The following is a 19,565-nucleotide window of genomic DNA, read 5'->3' on the forward strand; positions in this document are numbered from 1 at the left end:
TACATTCAGGTAAGTTTGACGCAGTCGCAGAACTCATTTCAACCTGCAGCGGCGCAGCGGCTGATCACCAAATCCCGCAGAACAAAAGAGGAGAAAGCGGAGCGGCCGTCCTCACACCGGAAACACGCGCAGCTAAATACACGCAGGTAAACACGCGCAGGTGGGCTTAGTTTAAATCTGTGTCTCTTCTCAGAATTTCATCTCTTCGTCAGAAAGATGGAGCTGATGGTAAAATGACGTCAGCTAGTGTAAAAACGGCAGCGTGAAGATTACACGTGTTTAAATCTTCGATTATTAAATTAAATCAATGTTTTATTTTAGTTTTTATTCCTAGTCTTTAGATTTAAGGGACATCTGTCGCTCTGTTCTGCGCCTGCGCACCGGCCAACGCCTCAAACAGCGGCCGCTCCAGTAATCAATAAGTTATTACGTTATTGGTGATTCATCTCATCGCTGGCTGTGGGTTACCCGGTTATCGGGACCAGGACCAGGTCCATTACAAGGACCAAGACCAGGTCTATGACTAAGGCCCAGGAATAAAAAGAGCAGGAATAACATGGAGGATTATTTTGGGTTGCTTAGATCAGATGTTCCACTTCCTGTTTTAGAACCTCAGCTGACCACATAAATATCCTCCCCCACTCGTGGGGTGGAAGGGGGGGGATTATTGGATGCACCATCTGTGGAGGCTGGACTCTGTAGGGTCACGGGTTTGACCTCCTGGTTTAATCGATGTTTAAATGATATCAAGGGTGAAAATCTGCTCTGAGATCAGTGATTTTGTGTGTTTTGTCTCAGACGTGATGGAGAAATCGAGCAGCCAGTATGACTCCTTCCTGTTCTGGAGGCAGCCAATCCCGGCTCTCGACCTATCTGAGCTGGAGGACCTGGGTTTGATAGACTGTGAGGCGGCCAACAGCGGGAAGGGAAGGGAGAAGAAGACGCTGGAGCTGTGGAGCTGTGATGAAGAGGTGAGGCTAAAACAGGTGACACATGAAAATGTCCCACTGAGCAGTGTCCGACGAGCCGATATTTCCCAAATCATTATTTGGGAAAAATCTGTGATACAACACTCAAATCTCTGACAGCAGTTTTCAAAGTACTGCAGGCCTGATCATGTGATCAGTTCCAGGTGTATTTACCTCACAGCAGGTGAACACACTCCTGCTGAGAAAGTGCGAACACAAACAAAGGAAATATTGCTTCTAATGGAGACGCTCCAGCTTCAGCTCCAGCTCCAGCTGCTTTATCTGCACCTGCATGTAGATTTAGTGTACAGTTCCTGTGGGTGGTGCTGTGAGTGCTTCCATTGGCTGTTTCCAGAGGACATGAGACACTACACATATCAGGTGACTCTGGGTTCACCAGACCGACAAGCTCAAGTCCACACTCCAGACTTTCCTCTCCCGGCCGAGCCAACAATAAATTGTTCTCTCTTTGCCCCACACAGCCACAGTTTCCAACATCACGGTTACTGCACGCGTGTCACACCACAGACAAAAGCAGAGTGGAAACCTGACATCATGTCCACAGGAAAGAAATCTCCATGTCCTTCACTTACACGGGGGCTTCACTTTTCCTCACTGCTAATATGAAGTAATGCAATCAGTCAGATGACGCGAGGAAGCTGTTTTCCCTGCAGACGTGCTGATGGTACGAAAGTGGTGTGATGTAGTTATGTATGTCGTAAACTCTTTGGATAAAGAGTGTTTGGGTAAAAACAGATTATTTTATTTATTTTATTGCATAAAATAGCTCTGATTGCAGAGTTTCTGACTCCACGTGACTCAGGCTCTCCTCCACAAATCCCAACATCACAGCTAACAGCTGGATTTTAGCCCAACAGCCATTTCCTGCTGTAGACACAGACAGTAAAGTGACAGTAGATCCTGGTTTAACATGAACTGACTGCTGCAGCACTACAGTGATTCCCTCACACTGATGTTTAGCTTCACTGTCCTTATTTTCCTCTGAGGCACGGGTGGTCAACTCCAGGCCTCGAGAGCCGGTGTCCTTTAGGTTTTAGATGTGTCCTTGATCCAACACAACTGATTCAAATGGCTAAATGACCTCCTCAGCATGTCTCGAAGTTCTCCAGAGGCCTGGTAATGAACTAATCATTTGATTCAGGTGTGTTGACCCAGGGTGAGGTCTAAAACCTGCAGGATGCCGGCTCTCGAGGCCTGGAGTTGGCCACCCCTGCTCTGAGGTATCGATCCTGTCACTAGTTAATGGCAGGCTCCGTACTGACTGGAGGGGGCGCTGTTTTTAAAACTTCACACATGAAGTTACACCATTGAGCCCTGCTCTCAGGATCTAACATAGATGTAAGTTAGCCTTTCTGCATGTAGAGTTTACTCCCCTCTTGGATTTTGCCCTTGGGCTGCGCTGTACAGAGACCTGTTGTTAACTGAAATGTGTCATTCCCTGTGTCTCCTGCAGAGGGAGCTGTCAGAGTTCTCCTCCTTTAATTACTGGAGAGCTCCGATTGCCGCTGTGGACGCCCTGCTCGCTGACCTGCTGCTGTGAAGCCAGCTAACCTCTGACCTCAGACCACACTGAAGCAAAGATGCAGGGTCTGCAGGACAGCACGTTAGGTGCACCACACTTCCAGTTTTCTTCCTGGGTGGAACAGGAAGTGTGGTGCTCTTTGAACCCTTTGATTATCGTTTGGTAAAATAAATTTGACTTGTGATGGAGCAGCTGATGTTTGAAGAACTGCGTCACCCTCTCAGGTGAGGTTCACCTGCAGAACTGAAGGAGATGATGTGACTGGTGTGACAAGGCTTTTTAATTTTCTGGTTTTTGAACAGACGCCTGTGAAGATCACATTGTTCTGTTTCATCTGTGCCTCTTTTCTTTTGTTACAGCTGTTCAGGTTAACCTCACAGTCTGCCCTGTTTATTATCTATTTATTTATTTGTGTAGCTGTAATCAAACCTCGCACTCCTGCCAACAACAATAAAAAAGTCCACAGTTACTCGTAAGTTTGGCTTTTATTACAGTAAAAGTAACTAATAAAGTCACACGATCATTAACTGGCCATGTATGTGAATTACAGTGACTATGGAGTAAACCTCGTCATACACGACGAATAAATTCGTGTTCAGCTTCAGGGTCAGAAACACCTCTGTGACATCACTGAGTAATGTTCACAGCACATACCCGAGTGATTACCTCATCACCTGCTGATGATTACAGAATGAGTCGGATAATCAATACATTTGATCAGCAGCTCCTGAAAAATGATCCTCTGAACAGAACCTCTTTCTTCTTGTGCCCGGCGCCTGGTGGTGGATTATGGTTAACGGAGTCGAACATCACAGAAGAAGAAACTTGATTTCTATCATGTGCCTCAGAGCTTCAAACCTCCCTGCACCTGTTAAACAGCGTTTGATTGGTCCATAGGCGCTACAGGTGCAACTGACAGGAAACCCAGGTGTGCTTCTCTGTGATCTCTGCTGCAGGATTTAGCAGAGCTGCCCACGCACCTGAGCCATCAGCAGGTCTGTGCTGTTACCTGATTAGAAGTACTTTCTTATGTTTCACACCTGAACATCGAAAGTGGAGGTTTAAGCTCTTTCAGATCAAAACCCGGCTGACACGCATTTATTTGACCAATCACGTCTCCAAACATCAGGTCTTATTGGTCTGATTCCTCTCAGGTTAATCATGCATCAAGATAATTTTCTTCTTCTATGATCACCTGGGGTCATAGATCATCTCAGAGAAAACGCACACATCTGTCCTGTCCAACGTGACAGCTCACAAAAACCCATTATCCCTTTAAATAATCGAAACACGTCGAACAGACTATCACTTTTCTTTTTTTATTGGAGATTTATGAATAATTTAAGAACTTAATTTATACATATTTAAATGTGAAATTCCAGAAAACAAAACGCACGACTCTTCTTCTACTACTCCCAACATGTCGTACTCTTCTTTGCTGCGCAGGCGGGAATCAGCCTCTCCTGTTGGCTGATCTGCGGTCAGCCTCGGTCACTGCATCACAGCCCTGTGATGCACACTGTTCTTCAAACTGACCTCAGATCTCTTCGCCTCCGCCGGCACAGAGCCCGCCCCCTGGCAGGTTAACACTCTCCGGCTTCCACCTCCGGTGTCGCGGGGCCGCCATCTTTGTAGCACATTAAACATTTAAAAAAAAAAAAAAAAAAACCTGTTTGTGAAGGTTTTCTGAGCAGATAAGCGCACCTTTCCGGGTCCCATCCACGCCAGGAGGCGTACGATCGCGAGAACCTTGAGATAAGAAGGTAAAGCAGCTTTATTTTAACTTGTTCCAGCTTACATGCGCGCAGGCTAACGGCTAACATAGCTATAAGCTTTACAGAGGACCACACTTCCTTTGAAGACTTTCAACATAAAATAGTGTACGGTCCAACTGTGGATTTCAGGTACACTTTTACCGTTAATCAGTAGTTTATTGGTTTATTTGCTATTAATTAGCCGAGGGGAAAATACTATAAATTTACATTAGTTGTAATATGAATTTTACCTGCATTTTCGTCAAAAACGGACTATAGGCAGATATCTTCATGACAATAATGTCTGGCTTTCTTCACTTCCAAAGCCTGTTGGCTGAATGTTGTTATTGAGGGCTACCAAATGATTGAAATGCACTTTAAGATCTTTACTCAGAATTTTCAGGAAACATATTTAATTCACAAATACTAAATGGCATTAATCTGAACAATCCCTGTTAATAGTCCTAACGCTGACAGGAGTGCGATGATGACGGTTTACAGTTTTACAAAAACATTTAAATCACTGGACCGCTGTAAAGGCTCTTATTTTGAAGGTTACACCCTTACCATCCGGCCGCGTCTCGTTAACTTTTCTCCGTAAACAGACTCGCTAGAGTCGGACGGGCCAAGCTCTCTTAGTGTTCGGCATTCATGTTCTGGTGCGGTTCTAGTCTTGAAGTGTACGCCTGACTGCACCCATTCTTCCGTAGCACGGATCACAAAACAAGCACAAGCTCCCGCAGACGCCCACGGTGGGGCGGCTAGCATCGAGCCGCTAAGGTTAGCAGCGAGGAGTAGCGCGGCCCCACAAACCTGGAGCCGGTAAGTACTCCCTTCGTCGGCCGCCGCGGGACCACAGCCGCCCGCCGCGGGACCACAGCCGCCCGCGTGCTCCGGCTCGCGTCCTCCGCACGAAGGTGGAATTGCGCGCGCCGGAGTCAACCTTTCCGCACGAGGCTCCGGTGAGCGGTATGACTGCGCGCGCTCCGACAACACCGACTAACCGGATGTGGAAGTAGTTTTTTCTCCGCGTGTAAAATAGGAAATTTCTGTGTGACTTCCCCCGGAAAACCAACAACTTAATATCAAACGGTTTCCTGTCGGTGTTGTTGTGACCGTGGCGGCGGTGCGGGTGGCGAAGAAGAGCACGGACAGGCTGTGCGGGGCGACGCAGCTCATGGCGGAATTTTTCTGCCCGTCGAGGCGCCTAAAATGGCTCCTCGGCCGCGGAGAGGAATCTCGTCCTTCTCTGCTGTTTCGCAATCACGAGAGCGGTGTGACTACCCGATTTCCATTATCGGACACGGCCTGGGGCACGTTCTGGTAAAATAAAAGCATTCGGTCGGGTGTGAGCCTCCACAACCCGCTCACAGCGGGCCTGGGGGGGTTCAGTCAGCCCCCTGGTGCACTTTAGCAGGTTTCTGTAGCCCTGCCGTGCTAAACCCTCAGCTACGGACCCGTTATCCGACACACACAGGTTTTTGTTCTTTGTGTCTTTTAAAGAGGAGCTAACCCACTGCACATGAGTAGATGTTAGCAAACACACTTTACATTTCTGCTCATAAAACATAAGCGGGCAACTTCAACTTGAGCCTTACCGACGGAGCAGGCGCAGATGAACCATGTGTGTCCGATAATAGACACCTAACTGTTAGCTTCAGATAAGCGAGCTGGTACGTTTGAAGGAGTTGTTTAATCAGACAGGCTGAGAGAAGTTAAACAGTGTTTTTAAGAAATGTTGAATTAAAGGTTTTTGTTGGTCATAAACAACACCCTGCAAATAAAGGATGGACACTGCAGCTTTCATTGGCTGTTTGAGGATGCCTGAAGTTACTGATTGGGAGAATTGATCAGCTGTATCGATCCCTTTCTGCAGATGTCGCTGGTCGATTTGGGGAAGCGGCTGCTAGAGGCAGCCCGGAAAGGTCAGGATGACGAAGTTCGAAATTTGATGGCCAACGGGGCGCCGTTCACCACTGACTGGGTGAGACTCTGCTGCATGCTTTTTTCTTCTTTTTTTTAAAAATAGCACTAATAATGGGATGGGAACGTCAGCAGGCGGCACAGTGGTTAGCACTGTTGCCTCACAGCAAGAGTTCAGTTCCACCATCAGGCCGGGGTCTTTCTGTGTCGAGTTTGCGTGGGTTCTCTCCGGGTACTCCGGCGTCCTCCCACAGTCCAAAGACTTGTTAGCGGGTTAGGTTAAAGTTAGGTGTGAATGTGAGTGGTTGCCTGTGTCTATGTGTTAGCCCTGCAACAGAATGGCAACCTGTCCAGGGTGTACCCCGCCTCTCGCCCTAAGACAGCTGGGATAGGCTCCAGCGCCCCTGAACAGGATACGCGGAAGTGAGTGGATGAAGGGTGGGACTTGAACCTTGAAAAAGAGTTGTTTCTGAGACTCTGAGATAGAAAGCTGCACCTGAGCTCACCTGTTCTGGCTCCTTCTCACTCACCTTCAGCTTGGGACGTCCCCGCTCCACCTGGCCGCTCAGCACGGCCATTACTCCACTGCCGACGTCCTGCTGAGGGCCGGTGTCAGCAGAGACGCCCGCACCAAAGTGGACCGCACCCCGCTGCATATGGCTGCCGCCGAGGGACACACGGTCATCGTGGAGCTGCTGGTCCGGGTAAGACGGCTTGTCTTCATTGGAAGGCTCTGTGTGCTCTAAGCGCTGTGATCTTTGACATATGTGGACCTCCCTTTTAGAACGGCGCTGACATCAACGCCAAAGACATGCTGAAGATGACGGCGCTGCACTGGGCAGCACAGCATGGGCACCACAGCGTGGCTGAAACGCTCATCAAGCACGGCGCTGACGTACACGCGCTCAGCAAATTCGACAAGACGCCATTCGACATCGCCATGGACATCCAGAACACGGAGCTGATGCTGCTGCTGCAGGTGAGTCGACAAGCAGAAGCAGAACATTGAGGTTTCAGTGTGACAGAAAGGTTACAGGTGTGCTCGCACTCTGCAGCAAGGTCGATAACAGAGACTTTCAGGCTGCCCGGAGATCAGGTGAGGCAGACATTTCGCCCGAGTTGTTTTGTGTAGGAATGTTTGTTGCCGGGAGGCCGTAATCAGAGCTGTCTGAGGAAAGGATCTTTAATGCTTCCTTTATTGCCTCCTTTAGCAGAGGAGACACTGGAGTGTTCTTTATGAAAGGGGAGCAGAAAACGCTATCCCATAATTCATAGCAGCAGACTGGAACAATGGATCAATGTTCATTATAACAACATTTTCCGTCTGGTGCAGTGAGCTGCTGAGAGTTTCTGTGTTGCAGTCACTGATAGAATTTATTTACAGCCGTTTCACGTCCGTGACACCGTCAGTCAGCTGAGAGCAGCTCGAGTGATGACAGCACTTGTGTTACTGTGCTTCAGTAGCACAAACACTCAGTCAATAATCCGACAGACTAACACACTTGTCTTTGTTTCACTTGTTGTTTACTGCAGAGAGGCGCTGTGTGTGCACACTGCTGTGAAAAATAAGCTGAGTTCAGTTTGTTGCTGCTGTGAAATCCTGCTTTAATGACAAGCTTTGCTGTAAACACACAGAGGTCTGAGCTAATTGTACCGTGACAGACGCGTGGCAGAGACGACCACATTTTCAGCACTTTTATTTCTGGTTGTCGTACCTCACACACGGCTGCAGCTTTTCAGTTGCTGTCTAACACACACCAACGACAACAACGGGACCCAGTGCACTCTGCTTTGAAGCTGTTGAGGCGCGGTTGCTGCTCGGGTGTGTCCGCGTCCCCCACAGCCGCGCCACACATGCACTTCTCAAAAGGTTGATTCTATTCATCTGGACCCTTCGTCATCATCCAGGTGACTTCTTCAGTCTCAGCTGACTGCAGGTTTCCAACCTTATAAACGGGACATTTGCACAATGACTAAAACTAGCCCCACTGAAGGAACAATGGGCTGTCAGATCCTTGGGGTGGGCCAAATTTTGGGGTTTAAAAGCCACAGAGACGCGGTGTTTAGAAAAAATGTGTCTCAGCTGCTCCGATACGCCTGACATGTACGGGATCACTACAGGTTTTCGCTTGGGCGGCAGTTGTGCGTCAGCTTTTAGATGTCCCCCATTACTGATGGAAATCTCACAGTCTAAGAAGGCTAACCTGCCACTTTTCATATCCTCCCTGGTGAATTTGATGTGTCGGTCCACCGAGTTAATGTAATCCATGAATTGTGGAACGTCCTGAGATTTGATTTTCACCCAGGTGTCATCCACATACCTGAACCAATGGCTTGGTGATGTTCCAGGGTAGGATAGCAAAGCCCTCTTCTCCACTTCTGAAACGGATGAAATGAAGACACAGTTCAAACACATGTAGTCGATGCTGAGAGTGGTCCTGTTGCTGAGGTTGGGGTTATCCTGTAATCTCTTACGAACTAGGGCTGGGCCATATTATACCGTTCACGGTAATACCGGTACAATGTTAGGCAATGATAACAAAATAAAATATTGTGATAGAATACGGGTAAAACATGCACGCGCAGTGCCTTTGTTTATAATACGCACATGGTGGAAAAAGCATGGCAGCAACAGAGAATGAGAAGGGGGAAAGCGGCTCGTTGAGTGAAACGGATGAACCAGAATTGGTTTGTAAAAATGCTGCAACTTCAGTGATGTGGAACTGGTTTGGTGTTGTCTGCCAGATACACAACAAAGCACTTTTTTTTTTTTTTTTTTTGTAGAACATGCAAGCGGGCGTCGTTATTGCCATATTTGTCGGACGGAGGTGCTCTTAAATCAGGGAGTAATCTGGGTCCAAACCTCCGTCAGCTTCAGGTCCCAAAGTCAAACGAACACTGCACCATCACTGAGAGTTAACCTCTTAAGCCTGAAGGGGGTTTCTGAGCTTCATGCTCGAAAATGCAATGCCCAAATTTAATTGGTTATTTCTCTGCAATTACAAACTCTGTGCTTACAATCTTGGTATCAAAATAAAGCTAACACTTGTGAGATTTCATCAGAGGTGTAACTATTGAAGCAGATATTACTGTGTCAAAGTTACTGAGACTGGAACACAGAAAAAGTAAGTAGATTTTATCCTTGCGTAATTCTTTTTAAAATTTTTAGCATATAACCCTTTTAAAAATATGCCTCAGATCACATTTGGTTCCAGAATTTCAGTAACCAACATATAAACATCATCTGTGCAAAGATTTATGTTTCTAAAGTGAAACAGTGAAAAATTACAGCCCTGGGTAAGCCAATCTCTGTCTTAGCGTATTTGCGCCGCTGTGTGTTTTTGTGGTTTTCTTTTGCGGTTCATTCAGTGAATTTTGGTCTGATCGTGGTGAAGCTTGGTGTGTGGAGTCAGTGATAGCCCTGGAAGCTAACCAGTCTATCTTTAGCCGGTTACATGAAGTCTGGAGAATTTCCGGTTCGGTTTTGTTTGTTTAGCAGTCTTCTGCGCATTTACATAACTGCTCGTTTAATCATGGCTTGTTTTCAATGTATTTGGTGGTTGTAGAAATGGTTTATATGACATTTTAGCTGAGATTCAGAGGTTTCTGTGGACACCACGTGTCTGGACTTATATTTCTCACCCCGTGTTATAACCAATTAAACGTGATCTCCTCCTTTTTGCCCCCGGTACCAGGGGCATGGGGCTGAAGTGGTTGATAACTGTCTAAATTCTTTCATCCTTAATAAAATGATCAGCGTAGCTGTTTTACCAGGTGTAACTATGAAGTTTAACATCCAGGCATCCATGAAAACAGAATTTATTACATTATGTTATTACATTACATTTGCACTGTTAAATGTTTTTATAGCTTTAATGCACAAAAAAACAGCTGCTTTTTTAAGTGAAAACAAATGGATGGGTTTTTTGTTTTATTTTCAATTTGTCAGTTATATTGTTATCGCAAATTTTCAAATGTATATATCGTGATAAATATTTTTGGCCATATCGCCCTGCTCTATTACGAACTACCTCCAACACTTCAGTGACTGGGATGCAAGTGAAGAGAGGTGTAACATGGAATGAGACCATGGTTTCATCTGCCTCCATAATGACTCAACATGTCTGGATGTTCAGAGCTGCCGACCAACGGGCTTAGGATCGAAGCCAGAAACTCTGACATGCTATAGGTGACCAAGGTGATCATGCAATCACACGTTCTGATAACATCTCCCCTCATAACAGGAAACAGGAATCATAGCAGCCTGGATCCTAACCTATCCCAACCCCTTTACACCCACAGCCGGCAGAAGAAAAGGACATGGGGGGGCGTTCCAAAAGTCTCTCCTGTGTCTTTGTACAGTGTTTACAGGAAGTGGGTGGGGTTACTTTGTATGATTGTAGGGTCTTTGCCTTTCAGTACAAAGCACCTGCGCACACCTGATGGCGCCAGAGTGAGGATAAATAAAATGCTACTAACAGAAGCCTCCTGATTGGTTGATTCTGCGGAGGTAGAAATGCAGAAAAAGGCACCTTTAAATTAATGAATGCTTCACTGTGTGTGTGTGTGTGTGTGTGTGTGTGTGTGTGTGTGTAGGAGGGCATGCAGAATCAGGTGAATATGAACCAGGTGAGCATGAATGTGGAGACGAGCAGCACCACCAACCAACCACAGTTCATCATCCAGGGCATACCTGCCATTCAGGGGGGCGTGGTCAACCTGGCCGAGCTGCTCAACAAGGCCAATGCAGGTGAGATGTGTGCACACACACACACACAGAGCCCTTTTCCATCTCTACCTCTTTGGTCGGCACGTCACAGCTTGACACGGTGGTAGCACCTGGTCATTTTTCAGTACTTACTACACCGGGGTTTCCAAGCGATCCAAAAATGCAACCTCAGCAGATTTCTTGCCACCGAATGGCTGGTCAGTGGAAATACTCTGTGAGTCACGAGAGCGCCTCCTTCACGCCATTTTTGAAATGCTGCACAAACAGTACCGCGGTCCCCGACACCGATGAGAAGCCGCAGACCGCATCGCTGTAACGACCCCCTTTTGTTTTTCAGGAGACTCTGAGGAAGCGATGGCTGCCAGCGCTCTTGACTCCAACATCCAGCACGCCACCGTCGTAAACGAAGGTGGTCAGAGGGTCATCACCATAGTAACCGACCAGCACGGAAACCTGCAGACAACAGGAGGGATGGCACAGCCGTTCTTCGTCACCATGCAGCATGGACAGCAGAGTATGATGCTGATGCCTTTGAACAGGAAGTGGCGGGAAGTCCTGAGGCCATTTACATCCTGATTTTTATTTTATCTTATCCAGTGCTTGCCGTGCCTGCCAACACCGTGACAGAGGAGGTGGTGACGGAGGAGCCGCAGCCCCCGCCCTCCAGGAAGAGGAAGCTGGAGGTGACCAACAACCACAACAACACGGGAGAGACGGTGAGCGCCGCCTCCACACTGTGATCAGTGACCTCTGACCTCTGAACGCCGCTCACAGTTTCAGCGAGCTGCGTTTTACAGTGTATAGAAAACAACACTGACCCCAGGCCTAACAAGATGTCACCCTGCCAATGACCCACTGTAGTCTTGAGGGACCATAAAGAAGCGTGTGTGTGTGTGTGTGTGTGTGTGTGTGTGTGTGTGTGTGTGTGTGTGTGTGTGTGTGTGTGTGTGTGTGTGTGTGTGTGTGTGTGTGTGTGTGTCAGATTTGTATAAACCTGCAGAGCTGTGTTCGCCTGAATGATGTGTGCCAGCTCCACTGTGTGTGGATCTAAAGTTGATTTCATCCAATGCTTTTATTTTGAATATGGCTCTGTAGCGCCGTTAACATGGCCGTGCCTCTTGGAACCACGCCACAAACCCAACAGGAAGTTAGACCGTTGTCGTTGCCCCGCTGTAATTGAATTGGATTTGAATCGGGGATCATTTGTGAGCCGGTGCTGTGGGTGGGTTCACAGTGTGGGTTAGTTTGGAGCGAAATTTCCCCAAAAGAGTTGCAAATGCGTACGGCGTGATCCTCGAGCGTGATGTCCAAACCTGAAGTCCAGTTTCATGAATCTGACAATTTCCTCTTTCGAAATCCCCTCAGTGCTACAAATGTCTGAAACCACACCAGCATTCAATACGTGTGCACACGTCACACCACATGGGTTTCTCTCCGTGGTTTGGGTGGGGTGCGCTGGTCTGTATGGTTTTGTGCTGATCGATGAGGATTATTTGTTTTCCTGCAGGAGCTGTTGCAGAGGCAGCTGCAGGAGGCCAACAGGAAGGCGCAGGAGTACCGACAGCAGCTGCTGAGGAAGGAGCAGGAGGCGGAGGAGTACCGCATCAAGCTGGAGGCCATGGCCCAGAGTCAGGCTGGCACCGCCACCGCAAACACGGCGGCTGGCGCCACCAACGCTGCTGCCAGCCCCGAGGAGGTGGTGGGAGGAGAGGAGGATGAGGAGGAGGGATCTGGCGGCGTGGTGGAGGAGGAGGGCGAGATGGTGGTGCTGCAGGAGGGGGGCATCATCATGGAGGGAGAGGAGGGTCAAGTGACGCTGGTGGAGGCGGGGGGAGAGGCGACGGAGGTGAGCTCCTAACGGAGCGCAGCAGGCGGGATTTGCACGATGTACTCATGCCCACAAAAAGACCTGATCCTGGCGTGACACATGCTTCAACAGGGGGCGGAGTTCGGCTCAGCGCCATCCAGACTCCCCGGTTTAGAAACCTTTCACTTCTTTTTTTCAGCAGGGTCCAAAATGGCTGCCGCGTAGAGGACATTGATGACCCAAGGAGGAAGAGGGACCTTGTTTACCCTCAGCCATTTGTTCCCCGAATGCCGCTTTAACGTGTTTCCTCTGCCCGGCGCTGGCGGAGAGGAAGCTTCTTCAAATGTTCCTTCTATGGACTGATTCCTGCCACTCACACCCGCTTTACCCCCTTCACCATCCAGCGGAGGGTGCTGTGAAAGGAGCCGGTTTTCCAGGAATGCTCGGACTCTGCTGTGTTCTTCCGATGTGACCTTGTGTTCATGAGCTGCAGGAAGCGTTACTCTGTCTTCCTGTGACCTTTGACCTGAGCTGAACCAGCTCCATCATGGACTCTGTTCATTAATTATGATGTTGTTTCCAGGTGGTTTCTAAAGGGGCACGCTAAGGTCAGGTGACTATTGATGTCACTACTGAAGTCACATGACCAGCAGTGTGACGCTGCCCTGCTCCACCCTCCTCCACCTCACTCATCTACATAACCGTCCTTAAATTTGGTCTTTTAACTCCTCCCACTTTGGTTTGTGACACTTACATGTTTTGATTTTTACACCAACATCAGACTGGTCACATCACCTCAAGGTCACCGCCACAGCTGTCTCGTAAGCAAACAGCTGTTCTGTGTAAATGCTTCACCGTGAATAATGTGTTTCCTGTTAGAATCTTTCACTTCCTGTCAGGACAGGAAGTGCTAAACGCTAATTCATTCCAGGATACTCTAGACAGGAAATGGAAACCTTAATTGGCCTGCCAGGTGAAAAGTGTCAAGTATAGCTGAGCTTGCCTGATCCTGGACAGTGTGCCTCACCTGCACTGCTCCACCGCTCACTTTTTCATTTCAGAGATAGGCGATGTCACACCTGAGGCTGCAGGAGTGCTCCTCTGCGAGGCTCATGTCTGCCCAGCCTGCTCCCTTATAGAAGCCCACCTGAGAACACACCTGTCCTCCATCACCTGTATAACTTCAGCCATTTTTATACACTCAGTGACGTCGACTTTTTCAGTGTACATATAAATTTGTATTTTTGTAAACTGTACCTTAATGCTTCATGATGATGATGGCGGCTGCCTGTGTACCTGTGATCTCAGGTAAACGCTTCTTCCTTTCAATAAAAGCTTGTTTCATAAGCTAATAGCGAGGTGTTTACTGACCTTAAGGAAATGTCCTGTTTTAGTTTAGCTCCTGTCCTGTAGCTTACAGGCGAATGAACAACGCGTCCCTGATTCTGGATGAAGAACTGAGCTGGACACCGTGGCATCCAGGCTCTGATTTTTGCATTCAAGTGTTTTCTGCACAAACTTAATTGGTAACAGGGGTGATGAGTGCTGGGAGACTGACAAAGCAACAAGGGCCAGCTGCTGCTGCGATGGCAAAATGATTACAATGATGTTTAAGTTTTATATCCATGATGCATTTATTGAGCCAGCTGTAAAGTCAAGTTTAATTGTATTCATACTCTTGAAACTAGTGCAGCGCTTCCGTCCTGTAAATAATTATAGAGCGGTTCATTTTTTTTTTATTAGAACTGCTTTATTTCACTCTGATCTTTCTTTAATTCAATGAAAGAAAAAGGAAGCTTTTGTGCGATTAAACTGCAACTCCCATGAAGCTTTGCAGTGCCGTCTGGGTTTCATGACAAACGACCTATCTGGTAGGACTAGACCTAATCAAGTCTGATTGATGTGCCCGCCGTCCAATCAGCGGTGGCTCAGGCGTGCACGTCCAACCCCGTGGGTTGGTGGGCGGGGCTCGCCGTATCATGGAGGATCAGTAGGCGAACGGCAGCCAGCAGAGGAAGGCAGGCACCGCTCCGACCCCGGGACGCCGTCAGCCGTTCACCGCCACAGCATGGACATGAAGAAGAGGATCACCCTGGAGCTGCGGAACCGGAACCCGGCGGAGGTGAGCCGTTCGGTCTTTGATGTGGCCCGGCAGGTGCGCCCGGGGTCCGGGTGCCCGCTCTCGGGCGTCCAGCTGACGGTCACGACGGGATGCGGAGCATCCTTCAGCTCTGGCCGTCCGAATAGCAGCGGGTTTATAGTCTTAATCCCAGCGGGTCCGGCGTGAGGAGGCAGGGTAACCCGCCTAGGGTGGACGGTGAGTCCCGGAACAGACCGCTCCTCGGAGCCTCCGGGACAGCGACACGGAGCTCGTTTCAGAGGCGGTACCGGGTCACAGAAGCGGATTAACCGCGGAAATGTTCTCTCCTGGCGGACCCTGCGGGCCGTAACTGTAACGAGAGTACCGGGTAACCGGTTTTAGCCTTGCAGATTAGGGCTGGATTACTGCTCGGGAATGTCCTAATCTCCGTTACAGCGAAGTACCGGAGTCCGTGCGCCCGTCGTATGGTGCCGCGTGCGCGCGCTTATGCGTTATATAAGCCGCAGCAGTTGAATAACACGCTCCGCCATTCGGGGGGGGGGGAGCAGATGGTGAGTGCCGCCCCCTCCCTACAGGAGCCGGGAGGGGGTGCGGGCGCGTTACATAAACAGGAAGCCAGCGAGAGTCAACGTCACTAACCCTGATCTCCGATCAGATTATTGATCCAGCTGACGGAGGCTGTGTGGACGATCAAACGTGACAAAAGGGCTAATTTACATGTAGATAACTACCTGCTCTGCACTCACCTGTTCAGCTGCATTGTCGAGCCATCTCTACTGGGTTTACCTTTATTTGCTCTGATTGGTTTTCCACACTCTCCGCCCACTCTGATTATAAGTGTGAGTGTTTACCTGTCCATCACGCCTGGCTCGCTCTGGCTCATGTTACAGCAGCCTTCTTAATCAATATGAGTTGCCAGGCAACCTGTAAGTATAATTAATAATTTGTACAGGCTCAGAATGACCTCGACTGTGGTCCTCGTGTTAACTCGGGCTTGACTTATAAACTGATAAATAAACAAATATCACATCTATCACGTTCTGTCTTCTGTACAGTCAGGTATAGGGTTCATCAATACTTCATGTTCAAACTGATTAATAAAACACACACAGAGGCTTATGTCCCATCATGCTCTGCTCTGTCCTCAGATCGCAGAGCTGGTGCTGGACAACAGCCGCTCGGCAGACGGCGAGGTCGACGGTCTGACCGATGAGTTCACGGAGCTCGAGTTCCTCAGCATGGTCAACGTTGGTCTGACCTCGTTCGCCAAGCTGCCCTCGCTGCCCAAACTACGCAAGGTGAGCTCACCTGTCTGACCTCATCAACGGTGCATTCAAACATTTTCAGGGGGAAGAAGGAGATTGGGTTTGAGGTCAGAGAGCACCCTCTGCGGGTGGGAGAGATCTAACGAGCAGGGGGCCTTTGTGCTTTGACAGGTGTAACTGGCAGTATGAAGAACCAATGCCACCAAAATCAAAATCTGCTAAATTAATGTGTAAATGAAGGTGTAGTGGACCCACAAAGTGAAAAGGAAGAAATCCTAATTTTTTGTTTCACACATGGACTGTGGTTCTCCTGGCGGATGGTTTTCCTGACATTCTTGTCTTTGCTCCCCCTCAGTTGGAACTGAGCGATAACAATTTGTCGGGTTCTCTTGAGATGCTGTCGGAGAAATGTCCAAACCTGACCTACCTGAACCTGAGTGGGAACAAGATCAAGGAGCTGAGCACCGTGGAGGCGCTGGTGAGGTTCTTGCGCTGCTCCAGCCATGCTCACAGAGGAAACGTTCTGAGGTTCTAACGTGTCGTTTCCTCCTGTAGCAACACCTGAAGAGCCTGCAGAGCCTTGACCTGTTTAACTGCGAGATCACGTCTCTGGAGGAGTACCGGGAGAGCGTGTTTGAGCTGCTGCCCCAGGTGACCTACCTGGACGGCTTCGACCAGGAGGACAACGAGGCACCCGACTCCGAGGCGGAGGACGAAGGTGAGACCCACTCAGACGGAGCGCCGTCCTCCTCCTCGTCTCTGTTTCGTCATGCCCGTGTGCGTGTTTGCAGATGAGGATGGCGAGGACGGGGCGGGGCCAACTGGCGCGTACGATGAGGAGGAAGACGAGGACGAGGACGGCTTGGAGAGTGCAGAGGCGGGGCTGGGTTTCCAGGTGAACCGCGCAAACCAGGTGAGCAAATCCAGCTTCATCCTGCAGGTGGAGCCGCAGATGATCCTGGGGTCAGCAGACAATCCCAGGTCCTCCAGTCTGCATGACAAAGTGTCCTTGGCCAAGACCCTGAACCCCGAGTTTCCCCGCAGTGTGTGTGTGTGTGTGTGTGGTGTGTGTGTGTGTGTGTGTGTCCGACAGCCAAACCTTCTGTTGTCAGCCACGCCCCCCGTCACTGACAGTTTTGAGGATTAAAAGCACCAAAACAACTATTTGTCATTAACAAAAAATTTTTCACCAAAAGCAACACTTTTGTATTTCTCCATTTGTAATGTAATCATTTCTTTGTATTTGTTTATCCTTCTTTTATGACGTATTTCATTTTGTTTTTATTTCCTACATTATTGTTTTTCATTATGTTCTATTACATCTGTTTTTGGAACTTTTGGTCCTCTGAACCTGACGACGAGTTAAATTTGTTTCCTCTGATAACGTGTTCGTTCACTTCCTGTCAGAGGCGTCCAGTCAGAAACGTAAATCTGCTTCTCTTCTTTCTGTGCTTCATCTCAGGATGACGATGAGGAAGACGAAGAGGAGGAGGATGGTGAGCATGTGTTTCAGTGTTGCAGCTGTATCTAGGCTCCAGGTGGGTGGGGCGTGCCCTGATTGGTCCGTTCTGTTTCTGCAGATGATGCGGCGGGCGTTCAGGGACAGAAGAGGAAGAGACAGGCGAACGATGAAGGCGAGGAGGATGACGATGATGATGATGTCTAATCTTGTAGCTGGCCGCCGTCTGTGTGGCGTCCTGTTCTCCTTGGCGGCGGCGTCCCCTGAGATAGTTTGCGTTTGTGAGTCAAGTGTTTAATTTTAGAGAATTTCTGAGAGATTTTGTCCGAACCCCACGCTTCCTGCTGAAGACGCCACGTTTCCCTCTTTTCCCCACCCCGAACTTTGAGCCGCGTTTGAACGCCTCGCTAGTTTGCTGAGCTTCCCGCGTCCTCAGTGGGTTTCAGCTCCTCTGGTCGCCGTTTTCTTTATTATTTCAGGGGCGGCGTTTCCTCCGAGGGGACTGAACGACCTCCCGATGGTTTGTCCTACACTTCCAACACAGCAGAAAGCCACTAGCTTCCAGCGTTAGCGTGTTAGAGCTACAGACAGACGAAAATTAGACCAATGAGTCCAAGCCCGCTTCGTCTGATCAGCCCGGCCCCACCTCGCTATCTGCTCGGGTTTTCGTTGGTGGTTTACTGCGAGCAGGAACTGCAGCCATCCGATAAACGCACTTTCACCTTCCCAGCAGCAGGGCGCGCTCTCCAAATTTCCTCATGACCTTCCTTTTATTGTTTTACTGTTTGACCTTTGACTTTCTCTGCCCTGAATCTATAACTAAATGTGATCAGCTCAGCGCCCAATTACAGCCAGTAGCTCTGAGAAACATGACAGTGAAACAGGAAGTGATTAGTTTAATAATAAAGCTGAGAACGTGAGGGGAGCGTTTGAGTTTTCACGATATCAGCTCCTCCATCAGAGTAAAAGCTGGAACATTCAGGAGCCAGTCAGGAAAAACGGGGCGGTGCTTCCGAAAATATCAGCTGATGTGAAATAAACTGAAATTGTGTGATTTGGATGTTTTATGATCGTTTTTAATGCATTTCAGAGGCTAAACGGCTTGAAGAAAGTTACACTAAACTCCTTCCATCTAAAATGAAAAATACACTTTATTTATTTATGTTAGTTTTTCCTCACCACAGTCGCTTTGAAGTGGTCGTTACTGTTGCTGTGTTAGCGCCCCCTGCTGCCTTTGAACTGGTGTGTTGTCATTCAACAGGTCAAAGTGTGTGACCTGCTGAGGTCAGGGTGAACTCACCACTTCTAAGGCAATACTGTAAATAGACTCAGTTTGGGGTTTTTGAAGTTTTTTATTTTGATGTATCTGCAGCGAGGTAACCCCATCTCTGACCTTTGAACCCTCACCCTGTCTGTAGGGTCAAGATGTTTTACTCTTTGTGGTGTTTGAGTTTTAAATAAAAGATTTTAAACAAGTAAAAGCAGAGTGTGGTGATGTGCTCAGGACAATGGGGAAAAAGCAGAGACGGAGCTCAGTACCCGAGTAAAAGTACTTTCCAGGAGGACAGGAAGTCAGGATGAAACCCTCCGACCTGCACGCCGGCGCTCCTCATCACAACAGGAAGTATCTGCAAAACCTGGGCTCAGGTGCTTATTTCCAAGAATACAAAGAACCAATCGCAGCGGCCGTCCGGTTGGTTATCACCTGTTCGATGACACTGCCCTCTGCATCGTTTGACAGGAATCGCATCGTTACCTGAAGGGTCAAAGGTCGCAGGGCTGGTTGGCTTCAGCAGCCTCGGTGAGTGTCTGGTTTCAGATCATTGTTTGTGCTTTATCGCTTGGTCAGAGCATCCTGAGAGCGTGTGAATGAAGTGAATATCAATCAGCTGTAAATAAAAAATGTCATTTACATTTTTTTAACTGAAAACAAACTCAATGTTATTGATCGCTGATCACATGTTTAAATAAAGTTTTTACAGGAGTGTGAAGCTAAAAAAGTAGACCTATCAATTA

The 19,565-nt window shown here is 48.5% G+C and overlaps 3 protein-coding genes and 1 long non-coding RNA gene across 9 annotated transcripts; 3 read left to right on the forward strand and 1 right to left on the reverse strand.

Annotated features, from left to right (window-relative positions):
- The first annotated feature begins 8 nt into the window (after positions 1-8).
- mllt11 (MLLT11 transcription factor 7 cofactor) lies at positions 9-2,987 on the forward strand. The gene is made up of 3 exons (XM_080863146.1): positions 9-146; positions 799-971; positions 2,443-2,987. Exons 2-3 carry the CDS (start codon positions 804-806, stop codon positions 2,527-2,529), a joined length of 255 nt encoding a protein of 84 aa, XP_080719272.1. The 5' UTR covers positions 9-146; positions 799-803; the 3' UTR covers positions 2,530-2,987.
- A 1,143-nt stretch (positions 2,988-4,130) lies between these two features.
- LOC308384601 (GA-binding protein subunit beta-2-like) lies at positions 4,131-14,071 on the forward strand. Of its 4 annotated transcripts, none has more exons than XM_080863141.1 (8): positions 4,131-4,274; positions 6,142-6,249; positions 6,725-6,892; positions 6,973-7,167; positions 10,785-10,938; positions 11,255-11,431; positions 11,515-11,633; positions 12,425-14,071. In XM_080863141.1, exons 2-8 carry the CDS (start codon positions 6,142-6,144, stop codon positions 12,773-12,775), a joined length of 1,272 nt encoding a protein of 423 aa, XP_080719267.1. In that variant the 5' UTR covers positions 4,131-4,274; the 3' UTR covers positions 12,776-14,071. The 4 variants fall into 4 exon arrangements, with proteins under 4 accessions (XP_080719267.1, XP_080719266.1, XP_080719265.1 ...); XM_080863140.1 differs by lacking the exon at positions 4,131-4,274 and adding an exon at positions 4,857-5,087; XM_080863139.1 differs by lacking the exon at positions 4,131-4,274 and adding an exon at positions 5,335-5,588.
- LOC308384605 lies at positions 4,147-4,972 on the reverse strand. Its single transcript, XR_013969357.1, has 2 exons — positions 4,833-4,972; positions 4,147-4,260 (listed from the first exon to the last, which is right to left on the reverse strand). It is a non-coding gene; the product is annotated as an uncharacterized lncRNA (long non-coding RNA).
- Positions 14,072-14,205: 134 nt separating the features above from the next.
- Positions 14,206-19,037, forward strand: LOC308384602 (acidic leucine-rich nuclear phosphoprotein 32 family member E-like). Of its 3 annotated transcripts, none has more exons than XM_080863144.1 (7): positions 14,206-14,846; positions 15,974-16,123; positions 16,485-16,568; positions 16,646-16,808; positions 16,882-17,003; positions 17,553-17,586; positions 17,671-19,036. In XM_080863144.1, the coding sequence occupies exons 1-7, from the start codon at positions 14,625-14,627 to the stop codon at positions 17,754-17,756; spliced, it is 861 nt and encodes a 286-aa protein (XP_080719270.1). In that variant the 5' UTR covers positions 14,206-14,624; the 3' UTR covers positions 17,757-19,036. The 3 variants fall into 3 exon arrangements, with proteins under 3 accessions (XP_080719270.1, XP_080719269.1, XP_080719271.1); XM_080863143.1 differs by having other exon boundaries at positions 16,446-16,568; positions 17,671-19,034; XM_080863145.1 differs by lacking the exon at positions 15,974-16,123 and having other exon boundaries at positions 16,446-16,568; positions 17,671-19,037.
- Positions 19,038-19,565: the final 528 nt, after the last annotated feature.

This window comes from Rhamphochromis sp. 'chilingali', assembly GCF_963969265.1.
Source record: "Rhamphochromis sp. 'chilingali' genome assembly, chromosome: 17".
Classification (NCBI taxonomy): Eukaryota; Metazoa; Chordata; class Actinopteri; order Cichliformes; family Cichlidae; genus Rhamphochromis; species Rhamphochromis sp. 'chilingali'.